This window comes from Paroedura picta, chromosome 5 (genome assembly GCF_049243985.1).
Source record: "Paroedura picta isolate Pp20150507F chromosome 5, Ppicta_v3.0, whole genome shotgun sequence".
NCBI classification, from domain to species: domain Eukaryota; kingdom Metazoa; phylum Chordata; class Lepidosauria; order Squamata; family Gekkonidae; genus Paroedura; species Paroedura picta.
The window spans coordinates 96,408,947-96,426,387 of NC_135373.1; the positions used below are offsets into that span (position 1 = coordinate 96,408,947).

Consider the following 17,441-nt stretch of genomic DNA (forward strand, 5'->3'; position numbering starts at 1 on the left):
AACTCTCTGTTCCCTTCCTTTCATTCCAGTTTACAGCACACTGGAGGGGGATGTGACAGCTCGTGATTTGCTGAAGAGTGTTCTCACTTGCTGGATGGGGCTAAGCTAGTAGAAATTTTTGTTGCAGGCTTGATCCTCTTCTGTGAAGAGCAGGAAGCAAGGAAATGTAGGAATTAACAAGCATTTGGAGATTTAGGGATAGTGACGTCAGGGTGGGTATGGGTTGCTGTTTATTACCCTTCCCTGCCCATGGCGTAATGAGCAGCAGGCCTTTCCTGCTCAGAATTCACAAATGCCACTATCTCCAGACATAAACAGGATTCGAGACAGCCTTGCTATGCGGCCTTACCCTCACAACATATGAATAGTATTTAGACTTCAACTTTTGGCCAAAAGGTTGACATTATGATTAAATCATTCAATCATCTTCCCAGTGGGATGCGGGAGCTTTACCTTCGGCTGGAAGCCAGTTCCATTTTGGGGGAACAAAACATCTTCTTCAGCTCCATCCTTATCTGGAGCTAACAAATGATGGAGGAAGAACAGAAGAATTAGCACCATGAAGCTGACTTTAAGCACACAGGTCAAAATCTCATTTGCACCAAATGTCCCTAGGGAACTATCACAGAAATGGAGGATGAGCCAGGGGAACAATTTTTGCATTACCTTTGTTGTTGTCACAAAACTCCCTCTTCATGGCTGGCTCCCTTGGTGCTTCGGCATCAGACAACACAAACGGCAAAGATCTGGAAAACAGTGCCTATGCCATTGCCCATAGACTTAGTAGAGTGGCAACACTGGTACCAATCTAAGATGCCCATAAGGAACCAGGAAGACATCTCTTCCAGGTCAGGGATGATGAAAAAGAAGAGTTGGTTTCTGTACCCTACTTTTCACTGCCTGAAGGAGTCTCAAAGCGGCTTACAATCGCCTTCCCTTCCTCTTCCCACAACAGACCCAGTGAGGTAGGTGAGGCTACTAGAGCTCTAAAAGAAACAGCTGTGAGAACAGATCTAACAGGATTCTGATTAGCCCAAGGACACCCAGCTGGCTGCATGTGAAGGAGTGGGGAATCAAACCGAGCTTGCCAGATTAGAAGCCGCCACTCTTAATCACTACACCAAGCTGGCACTCAACTTGGAATCAGAGTTTCAGAACATGGTCTTAGTCTGAAACATGCCTTTCCTCCATTTTAGCCCCTACTGAATAATCCTGTAACTCCAGATCCAAAATCAGACAAGCAATATCCGGTGCACATCTAATGAAATAGGAGAGCCTTGCTGCAGGAGGAATAGCCGTGTGGGTGGTAGCCATGTACATGCTGCTGATTGCTCTCCCTCCATGTGTCATGGAATGAGGTGCATTTCACTATATGTGGCAGGAGTTCTCAGCCTGACAAGGGGTGACAAAACACCTTAGACCAGAAGTAGTCAACCTGTGGTCCTCCAGATGTCCATGGACTAAAATTCCCATAAGCCCCTGCCAACAAATGCTGGCAGGGGCTCATGGGAATTTTAGTCCATGGACATCTGGAGGATCACAGGTTGACAACCCCTGCCTTAGACTATATTTTAATTTTAAAATTTTATTCAATTAAAATGTAATTTAAAATTGAGTGCTGGCAAGTTTTAAGCAGGCATTCCTGAACAAAGCTATTAAAGAGAACTAAACATTCATTGGTATTTTATTTTACTATATGTTCACTTATTTGCACTGTGTCCAACATGTATGTGTGCATTAAACAGAAATCCACCCAACATGTACCTCTGTTACCCCTCCAACTTTCAACCAAAAGCAGTAGGTTTCATTTTTACCATATAGGTTTCTTTGGCTGATGTAGCAAGCCCTGGCTGCCTTGATCGAACCATGAGGAAAGGTGGGGGACAAATGTTTTGTATAACTTAATAGGTAAAGTTGTGCCCCCCTCATCTTCACTCTCCAAAGGTCTCATTTCAACAGACTCTCTGCTGCTAATTTCATACGCTCCTCTGCTCTGCTATCCCAGAACAACCATGTACCTTGAGTATTCCCTGCTTCAGCACTCTGTTGTCTGGCTGTGGATTTCCAGTGAGTCTCTTCAGGAGGGTAATCTGTGGGCTGATGTGGCAGAGCAAGGAAGCAGATCTCAGGTAGCATATACATCATGAGGAAGACCCATCCATTAACCACCAAAGAAACACTAAAAAGGGGGTCATCCCACTGGCTTTGATCCACATCAGAAGGAATGTCACTCAAGAGCAACAGGCTGATCCAGGAACTCCAAATGGCTCCGGAGAAAAAGAGAGTGATACCGATGTGCATCCCATGCCTCTTCCAGCCTTTGTATGGTCCACAGGAAGTGAACATGGAGACAACAAAGGAGAAGACCATTAGGGCAATCACATAACTCAGGAGCATGACAAAGTCCTTGTTGCGCTGTTCTCTCCCCATGTTGGCCAAATCTATGCCATCTCTTTCCACTGTGAGAATGACATACTTGACAGCTATGATAATCTGAATGAAAGTGAGGCCAACAGTTCTTATCAGCATTGATAACTTGGAAAGGGGGGGCTTTCCTCTCACCAGTTTGATGAGGTTGGAGGCATGGGTCAGAAGGCAGGAGAAGCAAAGAGCAAAGAGGACCCCATAGGAGATGAAGCGTACCAGGCCAGTTTTCTTATTGAGCCGGATGATGAAAGCAAACGTGAGGCTGAATATTCCCAGGGTACTCAGGATGAACAGGAATTGGATGGGAATCAGGTTTTTCTTGTTTTTGTCTTTGACCATCCAACTAAGAACCACGAATGCCAGCAGGAGGATGAAGGAGGCCAGGATGCCTGCTGCAGCCAGAGTTTCTAGGCCAATGCCCCAGGCTGCACAGACATCACAGAGGAAATAGTTGTCAGGGTCAATGTTACCACAGCCTGGAGCAGGTGTCATGGTGGAAGCCATCACAAGTCCTAATTGAGGGAAGCAACATCAAGGAGGGGAACAACAGAACTGTGATAAAACCACTCACTCTTCTGCCTTGCTTTTGCTACAGAAAATCTTTGGGCAAATTATTTTTTCTTTACTCCCTCAATATACCATCATCATTCCAGTAAAAAATGGTCCCTAACTGCTTGCTGGTTGGGAAAGAAAACCTTTTAATGATGCCCCAAATTGTTTCCAAATGCGGTGGTCCTGGTTTCCCATAAAAATTGTATTGTATTCACCTCGAATCACAGAATCATAGAGTTGTAAGGTACCTCCAGGGTCATCTGGTCCAACCCCCTGCAGAATGCAGGAAATTCTCAACTACCTGCCCACCCACAGTGACCCCAATTCCATGTCCAGATAATTCCCTCCACCCCCCCCCCTCCCAGAATCCCTAGTCAGTCTGGTCTGGAGGATATTTGCCTTCTGAACCCAAAATGGTGACTTCCCTGGGCATGCAAGAAAGGGCCACAAGAGTCAAGCTCAGTCACAATCCCTTCTGCCCACCCACTTACAATCTGCCTAAGTTCACAGAATCAGCATGTCTGTCAGACGGCTATCTAGCCTCTGCTTAAGAAGAAGATGAACCCACAACCTCCCAAACAAGTCCGTTCTACTGAAGACTCGCTTTGTCAGGAACTTCTTCTGGATATTAAACTGAAAATTCTTTGGAATGAATTTCATCCCATTGGTCCTGTTCCAACCCTCAGAGACAACAGAAAACAACTTGAAGATGGCTATCATATCACCTCTCAGTGATCTTCTCTCCAGGCTAAACAGATGAAGCTCCCTCAACCTTTCTTCATATGTCTTGGTCTCTAAACCTCTCACCATTTTTGTTGCTCTCCTCTGTACTCGCTCGTTTGTCTACATCCTTCTTCAATTGTGATGCCAAAACTGAACACAGTATTCTAGGTGAGGTCTTACCAGAGAAGAGTAAAATGGTACATCACCTTACATTCTATTATGGAAATTTTCTTGTCGAAGTCATGCCCCATTCTCCCTTCCTTGGACCACTCAGAGTTTCATGTACTTGTCATAGCCCTCACCCTTAAGTACCTCTTTATGATAACCTAGGCCATTGTAGTCTGCAGAGATATGGCTCAGGGGTTGAACACATGCTTTGAATTGGATTCAGCCTAAATTAGGATTTTCTGCTAATTTCCCCTTCCTGTTGCAGTCCCCCCTCTCATAAAGGTGATGGCTCAGGGTACACATACCTAACCCACCTGTACCACATCTAAGCAGAAAAACCCTCTGCCATTGGTGAAATTTATATTACTTACCTTTGCTGGGATTGTGACTGGAGAATTAAAAATTCTTGTAGCTCCTAAACAGGCAGGAAGAGACTAATCTCGACACCACTTGATCATGCCTATTCTGACAGATGCTGAGCCTGCCTCAACAGCACTTAGAGGTAGGAAAGATCCACAGAAGCATTAATGTTATTTTTACTTTCTCCTTGAACAACCGGGGCTTCCAGGGCAGCTAAAACTTCAGAAAGTTACGCCTATTCTGGTTCCACCACCAGCTTGGTCATTGATAATTAATTTTCTTTTTTAGCATATCACCCAACCTTTTTGTTTGCATGTGATATTTTTATTTATTCTTGTAACACCACCCTTCAGCAGTTTGCCAAATGCATTTTGTTAACTATTATTTAATGAGCTATTAAGGCTATGAAAATCTTCCTAATGTGGGTGCTGCACTCATGATTGACTGGATTGTGTCCATCATAAAATGTGATTAAAGTAAATAAAAGAGCAGTAATTTTTTTTCACCATTTGCAATAGAACTGCTCTGGTCAATTTCTCATGGGTGGGCAGTAATGTAGATGGCACCATGTGAAGGGGGAATCCTGTATCTGATGGAAGAAAAACTGTGGGGTAGCATTTTGTTCAATATCTGTACACTTAGTCTTGTTTCATGCCTGGCGAATAGGAAGGCCAGCCTCCAGGTGGGACCTGAGGATTCCCTGGAAAGACAGCCCATCTCCAGTCTACAGCAATCAGTTCCCCTGAAGAAAATGGATGCTCTGAAGGGTGGACTCTAAGATATTGCACCCCACTGAGGTCCCTGTCTCCCCCAAGGCTCCATCCCCAGATCTCTAGGAGTTCCCTGAATTTGGCCACCCTACTCCTCCCTCACCTACCAGTGGCCCTGGGAGACCTGGTGACCCTCCTGCGGTACATATGAAAAGATACCCGCTAAGGTATTAAGATAATTTGAGACTTTAAATGGTTAAACCAGCAATTTACATTTAACACAGAACAGCAAAGATTGATGTTATGTGAGCTCTGAGACTAGCTCCATAGGGAAGCCAAGCATGTTCTGAAATACAGTTGGGTATCACCAATATACTGAACACTGTTGAAATTTCCAAACTGTATTCAAGAGCAGCTTGATGTACAGCCTATTACAAGACATTAGCAGAGTGACCATGGCTACATCTCCCCAGAAGTGGCAGCAGATGGCATATCAGTCAAATTGGAACAAAGCATCCAACAGAACTGGATCAAAAAGGTCTCTGTTCCTACAGGTTCTGATCACCCCAACGGGTATGTGATTGCCAGCAGGAAGACAAAAACTCCAATCTGTTGCTGGCACAAATTAAGTGGTTTGTTGGAAGGAACTACTGCACAATCCCTTACAAACGCAAAATGCAAATTGAATTAGATGCATGATACATGAATACACGGGAGGAAACATGGGTAGAAACACCAGAAAAGATGTATATGGTTACAGCAAATAATATGTGATACATGAACAGGCAATGCAGAAGTATAAATGGGGAAGGGTAGAAACATAATACAAGGGGGGTATAACATAAGTATAAGCAATTAGCACAGTTCTAAATCAGGCATGGCACATATACCTGAAAAAGGTTGCAAATGTGACAGCAAGCTCAATGCATTTCAGCCAGTCTGGCTATTAAAAACCTACTTGCCACCCTACTACCCTTCAGCCCTTTAACTTATAGCTCCTGTTCCTAGCAAGCAAGCTAGTGCAGTTTCATAGCCAAGGATACACTAAAGTGGAAGAGACAGGGCCCTCACAGGACAATGGGTGTCTCAACCCTCTGGCACTGCCTTTCTCATCTTTTCACCATTGAGAAATCTCTGAAACATTTCTCAGGCTTCAAGAAACCCCAGAAGTGGTGCAATCATGCAAAATATGGTTGGGAAACATAACTGGGGGGCCCTCCTCTTTCCAGCCCATTACTGGCCATGTTGGGGGGAGGCACAGGTCAACATGACTATATATGGTCATACCACCTGATAACTGTTTAACAATTTTTAAAAATAAATTTAAAATTAGTTAACACCCACTTATTCAGGAAACCCTTCCAGGGCCATCAAGAAACCCCAGGGATTAATGAAGCCCTGGTTGAAAATGCCTGCTCTGGCTTCTGAAATTTACAGGGAGAGGAGGGCAGGGTAAAGCCAGGACTCCTGAGGTCTCAAGACGCAGCATCCTCAAAGCAGGTAAGCCCTAAACAGAAAGGGCTGCTATTCCACCCATACACCTGTGCCCTGGACTTTTCTACATTTCCCCTGGGATTGAGTGACACCCACCTGGCATCCCACTCCTCAGAGGAGACAGAGGCATTGCTTTCATTTCCCCCTCATGAATTCCCTCACTGGCAGTCTTCAAGCAAAGGTTGGATGCACACTTTTCTTGGATGCTTTAGGATGGTTAGGGCTGATCCTGCATTGAGCAGGGGGTTGGACTATATGGCCTGTATGGCCCCTTCCAACTCTATGATTCTATGATTCTATGATTCTATGAATTGTTTGCTCTGGTGCCCAGGATCCAGGAAAATCCCATCATCACAACATCTTCTAGAAAACCAAAACAATATCCCACTGAAGGCATGTCTCATTCATCCATCTGCTTGTTCGTCAGAGTTGCAAGTATGCACTTGTGTCCTGGGGAATTCGTGCTTCAACAATTACATGCATTTAGGAGTACCAGACTGTGCCCCTGTATTGCCCAGGCAGGCAGGCAGCAGCAGGGAGGAGGGTCCTCCTTCTGTGTGGAACCCAATCCTATGCAGTTTGCTTGCCTGTGGGTCCTAGAGGCTTTCTCTTTGCATCTCAGTAATGGTTTGTCTTCACTCAGTTGGTAGAAGCCCAGAAACCCATGCTTCTCCTCACCAATAACATGTAAAGTTAAGCACAGATGGTTGACTTCTGTTGTAAAAATCTATTTGGATAAGCTTCTCCACCTAACAAAAGTTTTATCTTCATATTAAATGGCTGTTCTTGAGTATTCATAGCTATTTGCAGATAATGTTCCTCGTGGAATGCAAGGTCCAATGCTGTGTTGTTGTCCTCTCGGCAAAACCTACTTCTGATGGCAAATGGCACAGAAACAGGGTCTGAAATCCATTTTCTTTAAAGACAGCATGTGTACCTGGGCCAATCCACAGCCAAACACGTACAGGATTATCAACTCCCCCCTAGAGCAAGAAGTTAAGCTCCTTTTGGCGAACTTTTACCAGAGATGACCCATGACTGACTGAGCAAATTGTAACTGCATCCTCATGTGCAAGCCCCTGAAACTCTTTCCAAACAATTGGAATAGAGGAGAGTCTGGACACTCCTGCTGTAGACTCTCTGATCCTACAGTAGAATCTGGGTTGGAATGAATCAGAGCATTTTTATCAGCAAAGCACTTGGCAAAACTGTTTCTGTATGCTACCGAGAGTTCTCATGGGTGCAATGTTGACGTGGTTTTCCTTTTATCATTCAGAAAAAGGTGCACTGGATAATAATGTGCAGACATAATATGGCAAGAGAAAAATAAATCTCTCCAGCACCATTAGCATGACAAAATAAGCCTTGAAATGAGCTCTGAGTTGCTTTTGATCACATCTGTCTTGAGTTTTCCATCACGTACTCTAGCTGACTTTTCTGCTCTTTTCTTTTTAGTAAATTCTGAGTAAACCAAGGAAAAGCTTGAGCTCTGGTTAGCCAGCTGCCTTGGCAGTATTGTATCAAATGTCTGAGTGAGTTCCCTATTCCCCGAGGGCTTCAACAGGATTATAAAGGCATCAGGTAGTCTAGAAACCATATGGATTCATTACCTTTGGAGCTACCAATCCTAATAGATCCACCACATCTGTTGCGATTAAATGGAACTGTAAACCCATCCTTAACCAGGCAGTAAACTTAGCATAGTAAAGTATTTACCAAAATATTCATTCCCAATGTAGAAACTAGACCTAATATGCAACTTGCCGATGCATTAAACTTTTGAAAACTCCTGGGACAGATCTACGTAGCCATGAAATTGTGAAACAACCTGTTTATGAGGCCTTGATCTGGAAACTGAAACTCCCCCGAGCTAATAAGACTGAGAATCTTTAATATCACATTTATCTCTATCAAGCTGCTTGTTAGGATTCATACCAGCTGAAACTCAGTCTAGGCTGCATACATTCAAAATGGGCCATATCTCGAACTAGGTATTTGGTAAGGAAGAGGGAAGCCTTAAGAACCCCATCTCCCAGCCCAAAGCTCCCATTCTCGCTCATCTGCCTGGAAGCCACTGAATCCAATCAGGAACCTAATTAGGTCCTGCCTAATCCACTTAGATCTCCATAATATACATAGACACATTTAACAAACTGAAACAAGAAGGGGAGAAATCAGCTTTATGCTTATGTGCATGAATCATTGCTACATAAACATTGCCCTCAATACTTTTCACAGCTACATTTGGTGATTTTTTAATAACTGCAATAATTCAATCATAATTTTTGCATTAATCCTTGATGTGTGGCCTCTGTTGACCATTTAATAATACTATGGTAAGTAACTTTACACTTGGGTGGGGGATTGACTCCCCATTACAGGTTGCATTAAAAAGTGCTTCCTTGACCACACTTGTCACAAAGAGGATTTTAGAACTGATGAAAGCAGCGAGGACCCTGCTATAGGAAATCAGCTCTCAGATTGGCCCACCCCATGCCCCCCCTTCTATTTGCATAAGATTTTTCTTCAGCTTGTTAGATAATGCCCTCATTCAGTATGCACCATAATGTCAACTTTACATTCTATCAAAAAAGGATTTATTTAAATAAAAGTAGTACTTTATTTATTTTATTAAAAGTAGTACTTTCCAGTGCGTTGCTCAAAGTAAAAAAAATAAAATAATAAGAAACAGCTTCAGAACATTAGTACAGAGAGAAGCGAGGTCTATGGGACTCTTTAAAAAACAGTTGAGGTTTTTGACAGTAGGTATGTGTTTGTGTGTATGGATTATCTAGCCATACACATGAACACATCCCCACATACACTGCATAGAATTAACAGTTCTAGAACTACAGTGTGCAAAAGATCTAACAGAAGTTCAGCACAGGCTCATCTCCTGAAAGAGAATAACTGCTAAGGATTGGGGGGGTGGGGAGAGAAATTCAGCAGTCCCAGGATACATTCAGCATGATGTATTTTATTTTGAGATAAGCAGAAAGATTATGAATGGGCTGACAAAAATGGCTTGTTGCTGGTGTGAACACTTGGCAGAGACCGAGTGGCTAGGCATGAAGTATTCCATCTATTTCTGTCAAGGACACCATTGTTACCAATGATCCCAATACAATAAATTAGGTTTTCAAACAGCTTTATAGTAGATGTTATACATCTCAGGCTACTTACAGTCCAGTTAGAACTGATGGGCTCTTAGATCGATGTACTTGAAACGCTCTTCCTGAAGAGCAAGCCCTCGCACTTGATAATCCTATTGCAAGAGAGGAATTGCTGTGACTACGGCTACAGTCCAGCAGCCCCCTGAGGCAGCCTTCCAAAGCTTCCATGAAAATTGATCAACCCAGGCACAAAATCTACTCAGCTGCCCTTTCCCCCTGTGACTGATTGAGAATGAAAACGCATAAAGCATGCGGCCTGGCTGGGGAGTCTGTTCAACAGAGAGCAGCTGTCTGCTGCACATGGGGTTTTACAGCATGGGGATGGTACAATCTTGGAGTCTAGGCAAAGATACTTCAAGGAAAGATGTACATTTAATTCTGAGTTACTTCTCCTATTTGTTAATTATGCGACACTTTGTAAGCCTAGGAATGAAGACAGAGGAGAGGCTGATGATAATGATTAACAGGGCATGAAACTCCTGCCATCAGAAGTACACCACAGATTTCAGTGGTTGGATCCAGCACAAAATCGCCACTTATGGAAGGGACTTCTGTTTGCACCACAGGACTTTCCCCGTCCCCCTCCTGATGTAGCCCCTAATGCTGTTCCTGGGGGGGGGGGGGGGGACAGTGAGCACCCAGGAACAACACAGTGGGGAGACACAGGTCCCTGCAGAAAGGAAATGCATCACTTTCCATCAGCACAGATTTCCACTGGATCCAATCCAATGGGATTTACGTCAATGTAAACATGCTTTGGACTCTTCAGCACGGCTTGATTGAATGCTAATTGTTCATTAGTTTTAGAGCAGCAGTCTCTTGCCTAAGCAGATCAGGAGAGGGAGGCCTCACTGCTGCATCCCCATTCCTAGTCTGTGAGAGGACCTTGCTCTCACAGGGCGTGGTGATCTTCCAAAAGCTGGGAGGTGAAGGATGGGGTGGAAGACAAGATCTGATGCTGGAGAGATGCCTCCCTATTGCACAAGCCACAGGCTGCACTTATACTTCTAGCAAGCATGCTTTGACAAGCTGGATCATATCAGTGCCAAGTCCCTGCCCCTCTTCTGTTCTGGGGTAATTTTTAATATTAACACTCCTTGTTAAAAAAAAAAGGAATGGGGGTGGGGGAACCCCATTAAAACATTTTATGTACAGAGCAATGAGGAGGCTGTGTCAAAGGCAGAGGCTTCCTGTAGTAGTGAACTGAAACCAATCTCTGCCTCCAGCTGGAAGCCTCTTCTGATCAACTCTGCAACAAAGCAAATAGCCACTGGCTCAACAGTCATTCTTCTTCCTAGGAAAACCCAAGAACACAGGAAGAATCCTGCTGGCTCAGAGCCCATGTCATTTCAGCTCAGCATTCTAATTCCACCCATTGCTGGCCAAAGGCTTCCAGGAAATCTGCAAGCAGAGCATGAAGATAAAACCGCTCACGTCTTGTCACTCACCTCAAGTACTGCTGTGCACTGGCATATTACTTCTGCCTCCAAGCAAGGAGGCTCCATTTCCCCACCATGACTGATAGCCACTGATTAGAAGATCGAATGCTGCCCCCAAAAGTCACTCCCTTGGAAACATCTCTTTGGAAGCGGCCTACAATGAAATGATAAGTATGTTGATGTGGCTGCTGATCATAAGTGGTGCCTAATGTTTTCGGATGTTGTAAGTTGTTTTTAATGTATTTTTATTGTTACCAATTAGAACTGATGAGCTCTTCGATCGATGTACTTGAAACGTTCTTCCTGAAGAGCAAGCCCTCGCACTTGATAATCCTTCCCTTGATAATCCCTTGTACACTGCCCCGAGCTGGTTTACCGGGAGGGCAGTATAAAATCCAATAAATAAAATAAGTAAATTTTAAAGCCTTCTAAGCGGCCAACTTCACTACACCTTGAAGTCATTAATACCATATGTGAATTATGCAGTGCATTCACTATGTGACAGAATACTCCGAGACCTTTGGGGGCAATAGCCCAGCCTGACTGACTGCACAAGGTTCCAAGGGGTCAGTGCCTAAGCTTACAAGGCTTACAGGGAATACCAGGTGCGAGCCATCCCCTTGCCCCACAGCAACCTGTGCTGAATGGGGGCTCTCAAGCAACCATGAAGGTTGCTTGCCGGGCAAACCAGCCATGAACATGAAGGCATTGGTTGCAATCCTGTTTTGGTCACACATTACTTGCTAGCAAGTAGGACAATTCATGCCCCCTCCGTTGCTGTGTTCTTCCCGAAGCCAAGCATCATAAAACTATAAATCCTTTCCTAGTTCCTAGCCTCCCAGTGGGGCCCTGCTATCTATCTGACTGCAACGACCTTGCTGGGCTGGCGGAGACGAAACAGGAATGTAACTGTTTGGATCAAGGCGGAGCCATCTGGCTTGGCTGGGAAACTTTGCACTTCTTGGAATCACTTGCTCTCCCGCCTAAACCTTAGCCCCATTCCCCTATGGGGTCACCTCTATAAGAATCACCTTATGTCTATTGTGCCTTTGTATCTGCCAAGACCTTTGCTCAATGAGTCTTGACACACATCTGTGTTTCATACTGTCTGTTTAATAAAGCTACTCTTTGGATTTTCACCTGCCTTGGAATCCTGAACGTTCCTTTATCACAGACTTTACTATCCCTGACAGTCGGTTGACATTCCAAAAAAGGTATGGGTTGTTGAACAAAAATAATATCTGGTAGATTCGTGGAATATGGACTAAGCTCCATGTTTCGGGCAATGACTTTGCCTAGTGTACATATTTATTCAGAACAAGTGCTTTAACAATGGTGACATCGACTCCTCCACTAAGGTAAACAAATGGGAGATGCTGATTAAGTAGACCAACAACTCTACAGAGCTCCATGGAATTTCTTTTACAACTAAATTGTAGAGATTATGTATAGGACAGGACAAATGGTTCCATGTCAAGCAATGTACTGGAATGCGTGAGATGGAAAGCTGTGAGTCCACCTGCATATTGTAATTGTAAGCAGTAGACATAATTTGCATTTCAATAACATGAACCTGAGTGATGCCACACTATGACAAGAGGACATGTCAATCATGTTCTGTGATGTGTGAGAAAGATAAATGCATGTTAACCACTTCAGAGAAAGGTACAGCGAATTAAGAGACTCCTAAGCCACTGTGAGGTTCTTGCATCTTTCCAGGAGTAATGAGTTTCATGCTTCTCATGTCATCCTTGAAGAGAAAATTTCACTTGGCAGTTTCGTACATTTCACCCAGGCACTGCTGTACACAAGCAGGATATGTCAAGCATACAGGAAGTACCTCACTCATGCCGGTTGTGCAGACAGGATGCGCATCCCGTGCTGCAAATCAGAACCATGTGAAAAAGGATGCAAGAAGCATTTTGTGGGATTAGACCAAGGGGCAGATGCTCCAGATTCTCATAGGCAAGGCAAGAAACCAGTGCTCCCCCCCCCCCATTGTTTGCCCTCAGCATCTGATCCTCTGTGGTCCTCCCATCTCCGAACACAGAAGTTCCATTGAGCTATTACTGTACACAATTGGATAGCCCCAGTGTGTGTGAACAGTGGAGATATCTGAACTGCAACTGTGGCTTCTGGGACACCTGGAATTAAGAAAGAAGTCATAAGTACACCCTCAAATGTCACTATAGAAGTTTGATGAAAAATGTCTGATGAAAAATTAGGTCATGACCCAAAGCTTACTTACATGGAAGAAAGTCAGGAATTGGATTTACTCTGGGGGAAAAAACATGTTTAGGATTGATGTACCACAATATATTATAGGGACCAATGACAAGCAGAAACAGGAGCACACTCAAGACTTCTGTTGCATTCTGCTGCACCTTATAATGTCCCCAAAGGGATTCTGTGCATCTTTTCCAGTGGCACGTTGTCCATGAACGAGGGCTGTGCTCATGCTGTCCTTTCAGATGTGTTCCCAAATTCAGCAGGAATACAGGTGTGCACTAGCTCACATTTCAACTTGGTTCTTTGTCAATAATTTTAGCACTTAAAGTACTAGTTTGATCAGCAGAATGTTACTTAATTCTGACGTGTGGAGTTACACCCATATGAAAAAACAGATTTTTCTTTTTTAAAAAGGCATGCTTAATAACAGTCCGCCAAATCCATATTTAGACTCAAAACTGCATAATAATTCAGAACCTGCCATAGGATTTAGCAGATATGCTGGGTGTTCCGCTGAAATTCAAGGTAATATTTAGCCACTTTACAGTATTTCAACATCTATTTGAAGAAACAGATTTGTGGTACAATGTTCTCCAGTGCTTAAATGTAAATAATAGACCACAGTGTCTAGTGATGTTCCCATCTCTGTTAAGAGTTCATTCTACACACAATGACAAATAGAAGAATGTGCTGTTATGTCACATCCTCCACACGGCATCCACATCCACGGGGCTCCAAGCAAAAGTAGTTTATAGTAACCCCATCCAGATTCTAACCATGGCCAACCATGCACAGAAGCCAAAGCATTTCTTTTTTGCCCTCAGCGCTGGTATTCTGAGCATTACTGAATATTCAATGTAGCCACTGTGGCTAATAGCCATGAATAGACTTGTCTTTCATAAATGTGAGCAAGCCCCTTTTAAAGTTAACTGAACTAGTGGTCACTGGCCATCCTATAGCAGTAAGTAAATTCCACAAACCAATTACTCTAAAGCAGGACGAGCGCATAAAGCTGCTGTGTACAGACAACCTATTGCTCTATTTCTCTTCAGTCCTCCAACAGGCAGCTCCCAGCCCTTCCCTGGAGACAGGACTGGGGATTCAAATCATTGCCACTGAGATCAGCTCCCTTCCCAGGCTGTCTGCTATAATATTATGCAAGTAGAGCATTTTATGATCTGTTCAGAATTCAGTGTCTTCCACACCGACACAATCTGTTCTATTCCCATTAAATTGTCTTTAAACCAGGAAGTTTATTAAACAAACAAGCCAGAGGCAAATCAATATACAGCCATTATATCTATTATATGAGGAAAGTGCATAGAAATTTAATTCATTTTTGGTTTAGATTCACTGCTTTTAAAATTATTTTTACACTTCTTCATGTCTTTATTCTATTCTGTGTTTGTCTTCATTGATTTTAATGACCTGTAATGCCATTTGTGCAGCTGAGATGAAATTCTTAAGTACTATGCCCCTCAATCAATGGATCTTCCTTGATAAATTTCAGGCAGAAAGGGTTCCAACATCTGAGAGTATTGAATTTTTCAGTTGCTAAATGGGCACAGGGGATTGTGATAACATTGATAAGCTATTTTCCCTTTTTTCCCCATGATCGCCAATGATCTATGTTCTCCCAGTCTTCTGGTGTGCTAACTGCCTTCCTTCTAGAGGGTATATGTTTGTCTCTTTCCCTTCTCAATGCACTTGCTGTTCTACTTTAAAAGGAAAATTGTAACCTTGGGCTATGGCTGATGTGAGAGGCCTGTAAAACAATGTGATTTCTTGTGTAGATAAAGAAATTAGAAGGCATGTGATGTGTCTATCCTGAGTGAGAACAAAGCCCAGGGTGGAACCTCAGACTTTTCTCAGGAATCACACAATAACTGTGATTGTTCTACCAGCATAGAACCAGAGCTATCAATGTGTCTTGACAACCTCAGGATTACAGATGAGACATTGCTAGGTTGGAGTATGTTTTTGGTGATCACTAATTGAGTATTGTGGGTGTGAAGGGAGTTGATGAGACTGGTAGTAACTCTGTGGGGATCCTATTGTCCCAAAGATATGCACCCCAGCTTTGGGTGGGAGAGAAAGTTCATTAGCAAATCAGCCTCTGCAATCCCATTATTAATCTAATATAAAGAAACCAGGAAAGGCCTGGATATATGACATCTGGCTGATGTCCATGTTTTCTGCTTGGTACCAGGCCATTCACCTTTTGCATTTAGAGGCATTTGCCATCTCTTCCAGAGTTCATTTTGGCCAGTGTGTGTGATGCAAATGTAATATCTGAAGAAGAGTTGGTTCTTATATACTGATTTTCTCTACCAGGAGTCTCAAAGGGGCTTACAATTGCCTTCCCTTCCTCTCCCCACAGCAGATACCTGTGAGATAGATGAAGCTAAGAGAGTTCTGACAGGACTGTTCAGTCAGCACAGCACCATTGGGCAAGGTCACCTCATTGGCTGCATGTGGAGGAACAGGGAATCAAACCTGGCTCACCAGATTAGAAGCCGCCACTTTTAACCACTACACCATGTTGGCTCTTAACCAGTACACCACACTTTGAGATGCTCTGGAAGGGCATTTATATTTGTGCTGTATATACACTACTCCTTAAAAGTGAGGGGTCCGGCTACTGACGGCATAGCCCAAATTACTTTCAGGTACACATAGAGATTTAGGATCCAGTAATCAACTGGGTAAATCTCAGGAGGTATCAGGACCAGAGAGGCCTGGCTGTGTGATGAGGGTCCCAGTCCAGCAGGAGCTGTAGCTTAACATAAGTGCCAGGACTGATCTGGACCTTTCCTTATCCTGGAGCCTTCTGGAGAATTTCTCCCTTCCACATGAGGGTGAAAAAGACCAGGTTGGTTGTGTTTGTGTAAAAAGCTGGGGTGGGGGAGCTGGAGTGGAGCAAAAGCAAGTCCAGATTACAGACAGCAATAAGACAGGCAAAAGAAGGAAGGAAAAAAGGAAGAAGAAAGTGGTAGGGGCATTATGAAGATAATATGTATAGGAATGGACAGGACAATGAAGAACACAAAGACAAGAGAAAAATAGTGGCGTTCACAAAATTTTCTACACCTGATTTTTTCCCTACAAATGTCTGCTTCCCAGCACCGCCCACTGTAAAAGCCTCAGCTGTACTTTATGTTCTCCCCTCATTTCACTGCTTACAAAACGATTACTTCTGATGTATTTATTTATGTAACACACTTCAGCTCTATCAAGAGACAGTGCCAGAACAAACAGAAGCCAAAAGGTTGTTCAGCAATGGCAGCTGATCTCTTCCTGCCTCCCCCTCCCCACTCCATGCACCACCTTGGGGAATGGCGTATGACTGCAGTGTTCATTAGCCAAACACATGTGAAACGTAAAATTGAACAGGGAAGGGAAATGCATATTTAGATACATATACAAACACATATTGTTATGGAGATACAAGAGAAAATGTGAAATCAGCTTTTGTCTGGGGAAGAACACAAGATGAGAAGGTTCAAGAAGGCTGCTCCTGAGCCAGTTGACCCCTTCCTGACCAAATTAATTTTCATCTGCTCTTCTCTATGACCATCCCCCCCCCCCCAGACTCTTGTAAGGAGAGATGGTCACCTCTACATTGATCAACCTAAGAATTTTTAAAAATCAGCATTTTTTGTAAATAGATCTGTTGTAAATTTAAAACAGGTGCTTATTTCCTGTTGTGCCATCCAAGCATGAAGAATAATACCTGTGAGAGTTTTATGTCACACACTTCTACTGAATAATGGCCTCTACTGAATAATAACAGTTCTCTTTCACAAGTGGGGGGTGAGTGGAATTTTTCTTGTACACAGACTGCCCCCCAGTCATAAACTCCTCACCCCCAATGTAACTTGAACATGGCCACTGGTACCAGTGTCTATAATACACCCAGGTGCCAACTTTGCTGCCACATATTCCCAGACATTCTGATAACTGGACCTGACAACATCAACCTATGCCATCTCCGGCTCACTCACTTGCACTGGTTCTAATATTGTATATACCAGTAAATGCCAACAATGCCCTTCAGTTCTATACATACGACTAACAAGTCTGATGCTTTGGGCTGATCCTGCGTTGAGCAGGGGGTTGGACTAGATGGCCTGTATGGCCCCTTCCAACTCTATGATTCTATGATT

At 43.5% G+C, this 17,441-nt stretch overlaps 1 protein-coding gene across 8 annotated transcripts in view; it reads right to left on the reverse strand.

Moving 5' to 3' along the window:
- The window catches only part of LOC143838225 (retinoic acid-induced protein 3-like), a 124,736-nt gene extending 107,316 nt beyond the window's left edge, over positions 1-17,420 (reverse strand). The window contains exons 1-4 of one of the 8 annotated variants that reach the window (XM_077339251.1): positions 11,056-17,420; positions 9,618-9,699; positions 2,019-2,939; positions 454-521 (exon numbers count right to left, since the gene is read on the reverse strand). In XM_077339251.1, the coding sequence (XP_077195366.1) occupies positions 454-521; positions 2,019-2,931 (981 nt within the window). In that variant the 5' untranslated portion in view covers positions 2,932-2,939; positions 9,618-9,699; positions 11,056-17,420. Of the gene's footprint in view, positions 1-453 lie in introns of those variants that run through there. The other 7 variants (XR_013231304.1, XM_077339249.1, XM_077339250.1 and 4 more) reach the window with 7 other exon arrangements.
- Between the last annotated feature and the right edge of the window lie 21 nt (positions 17,421-17,441).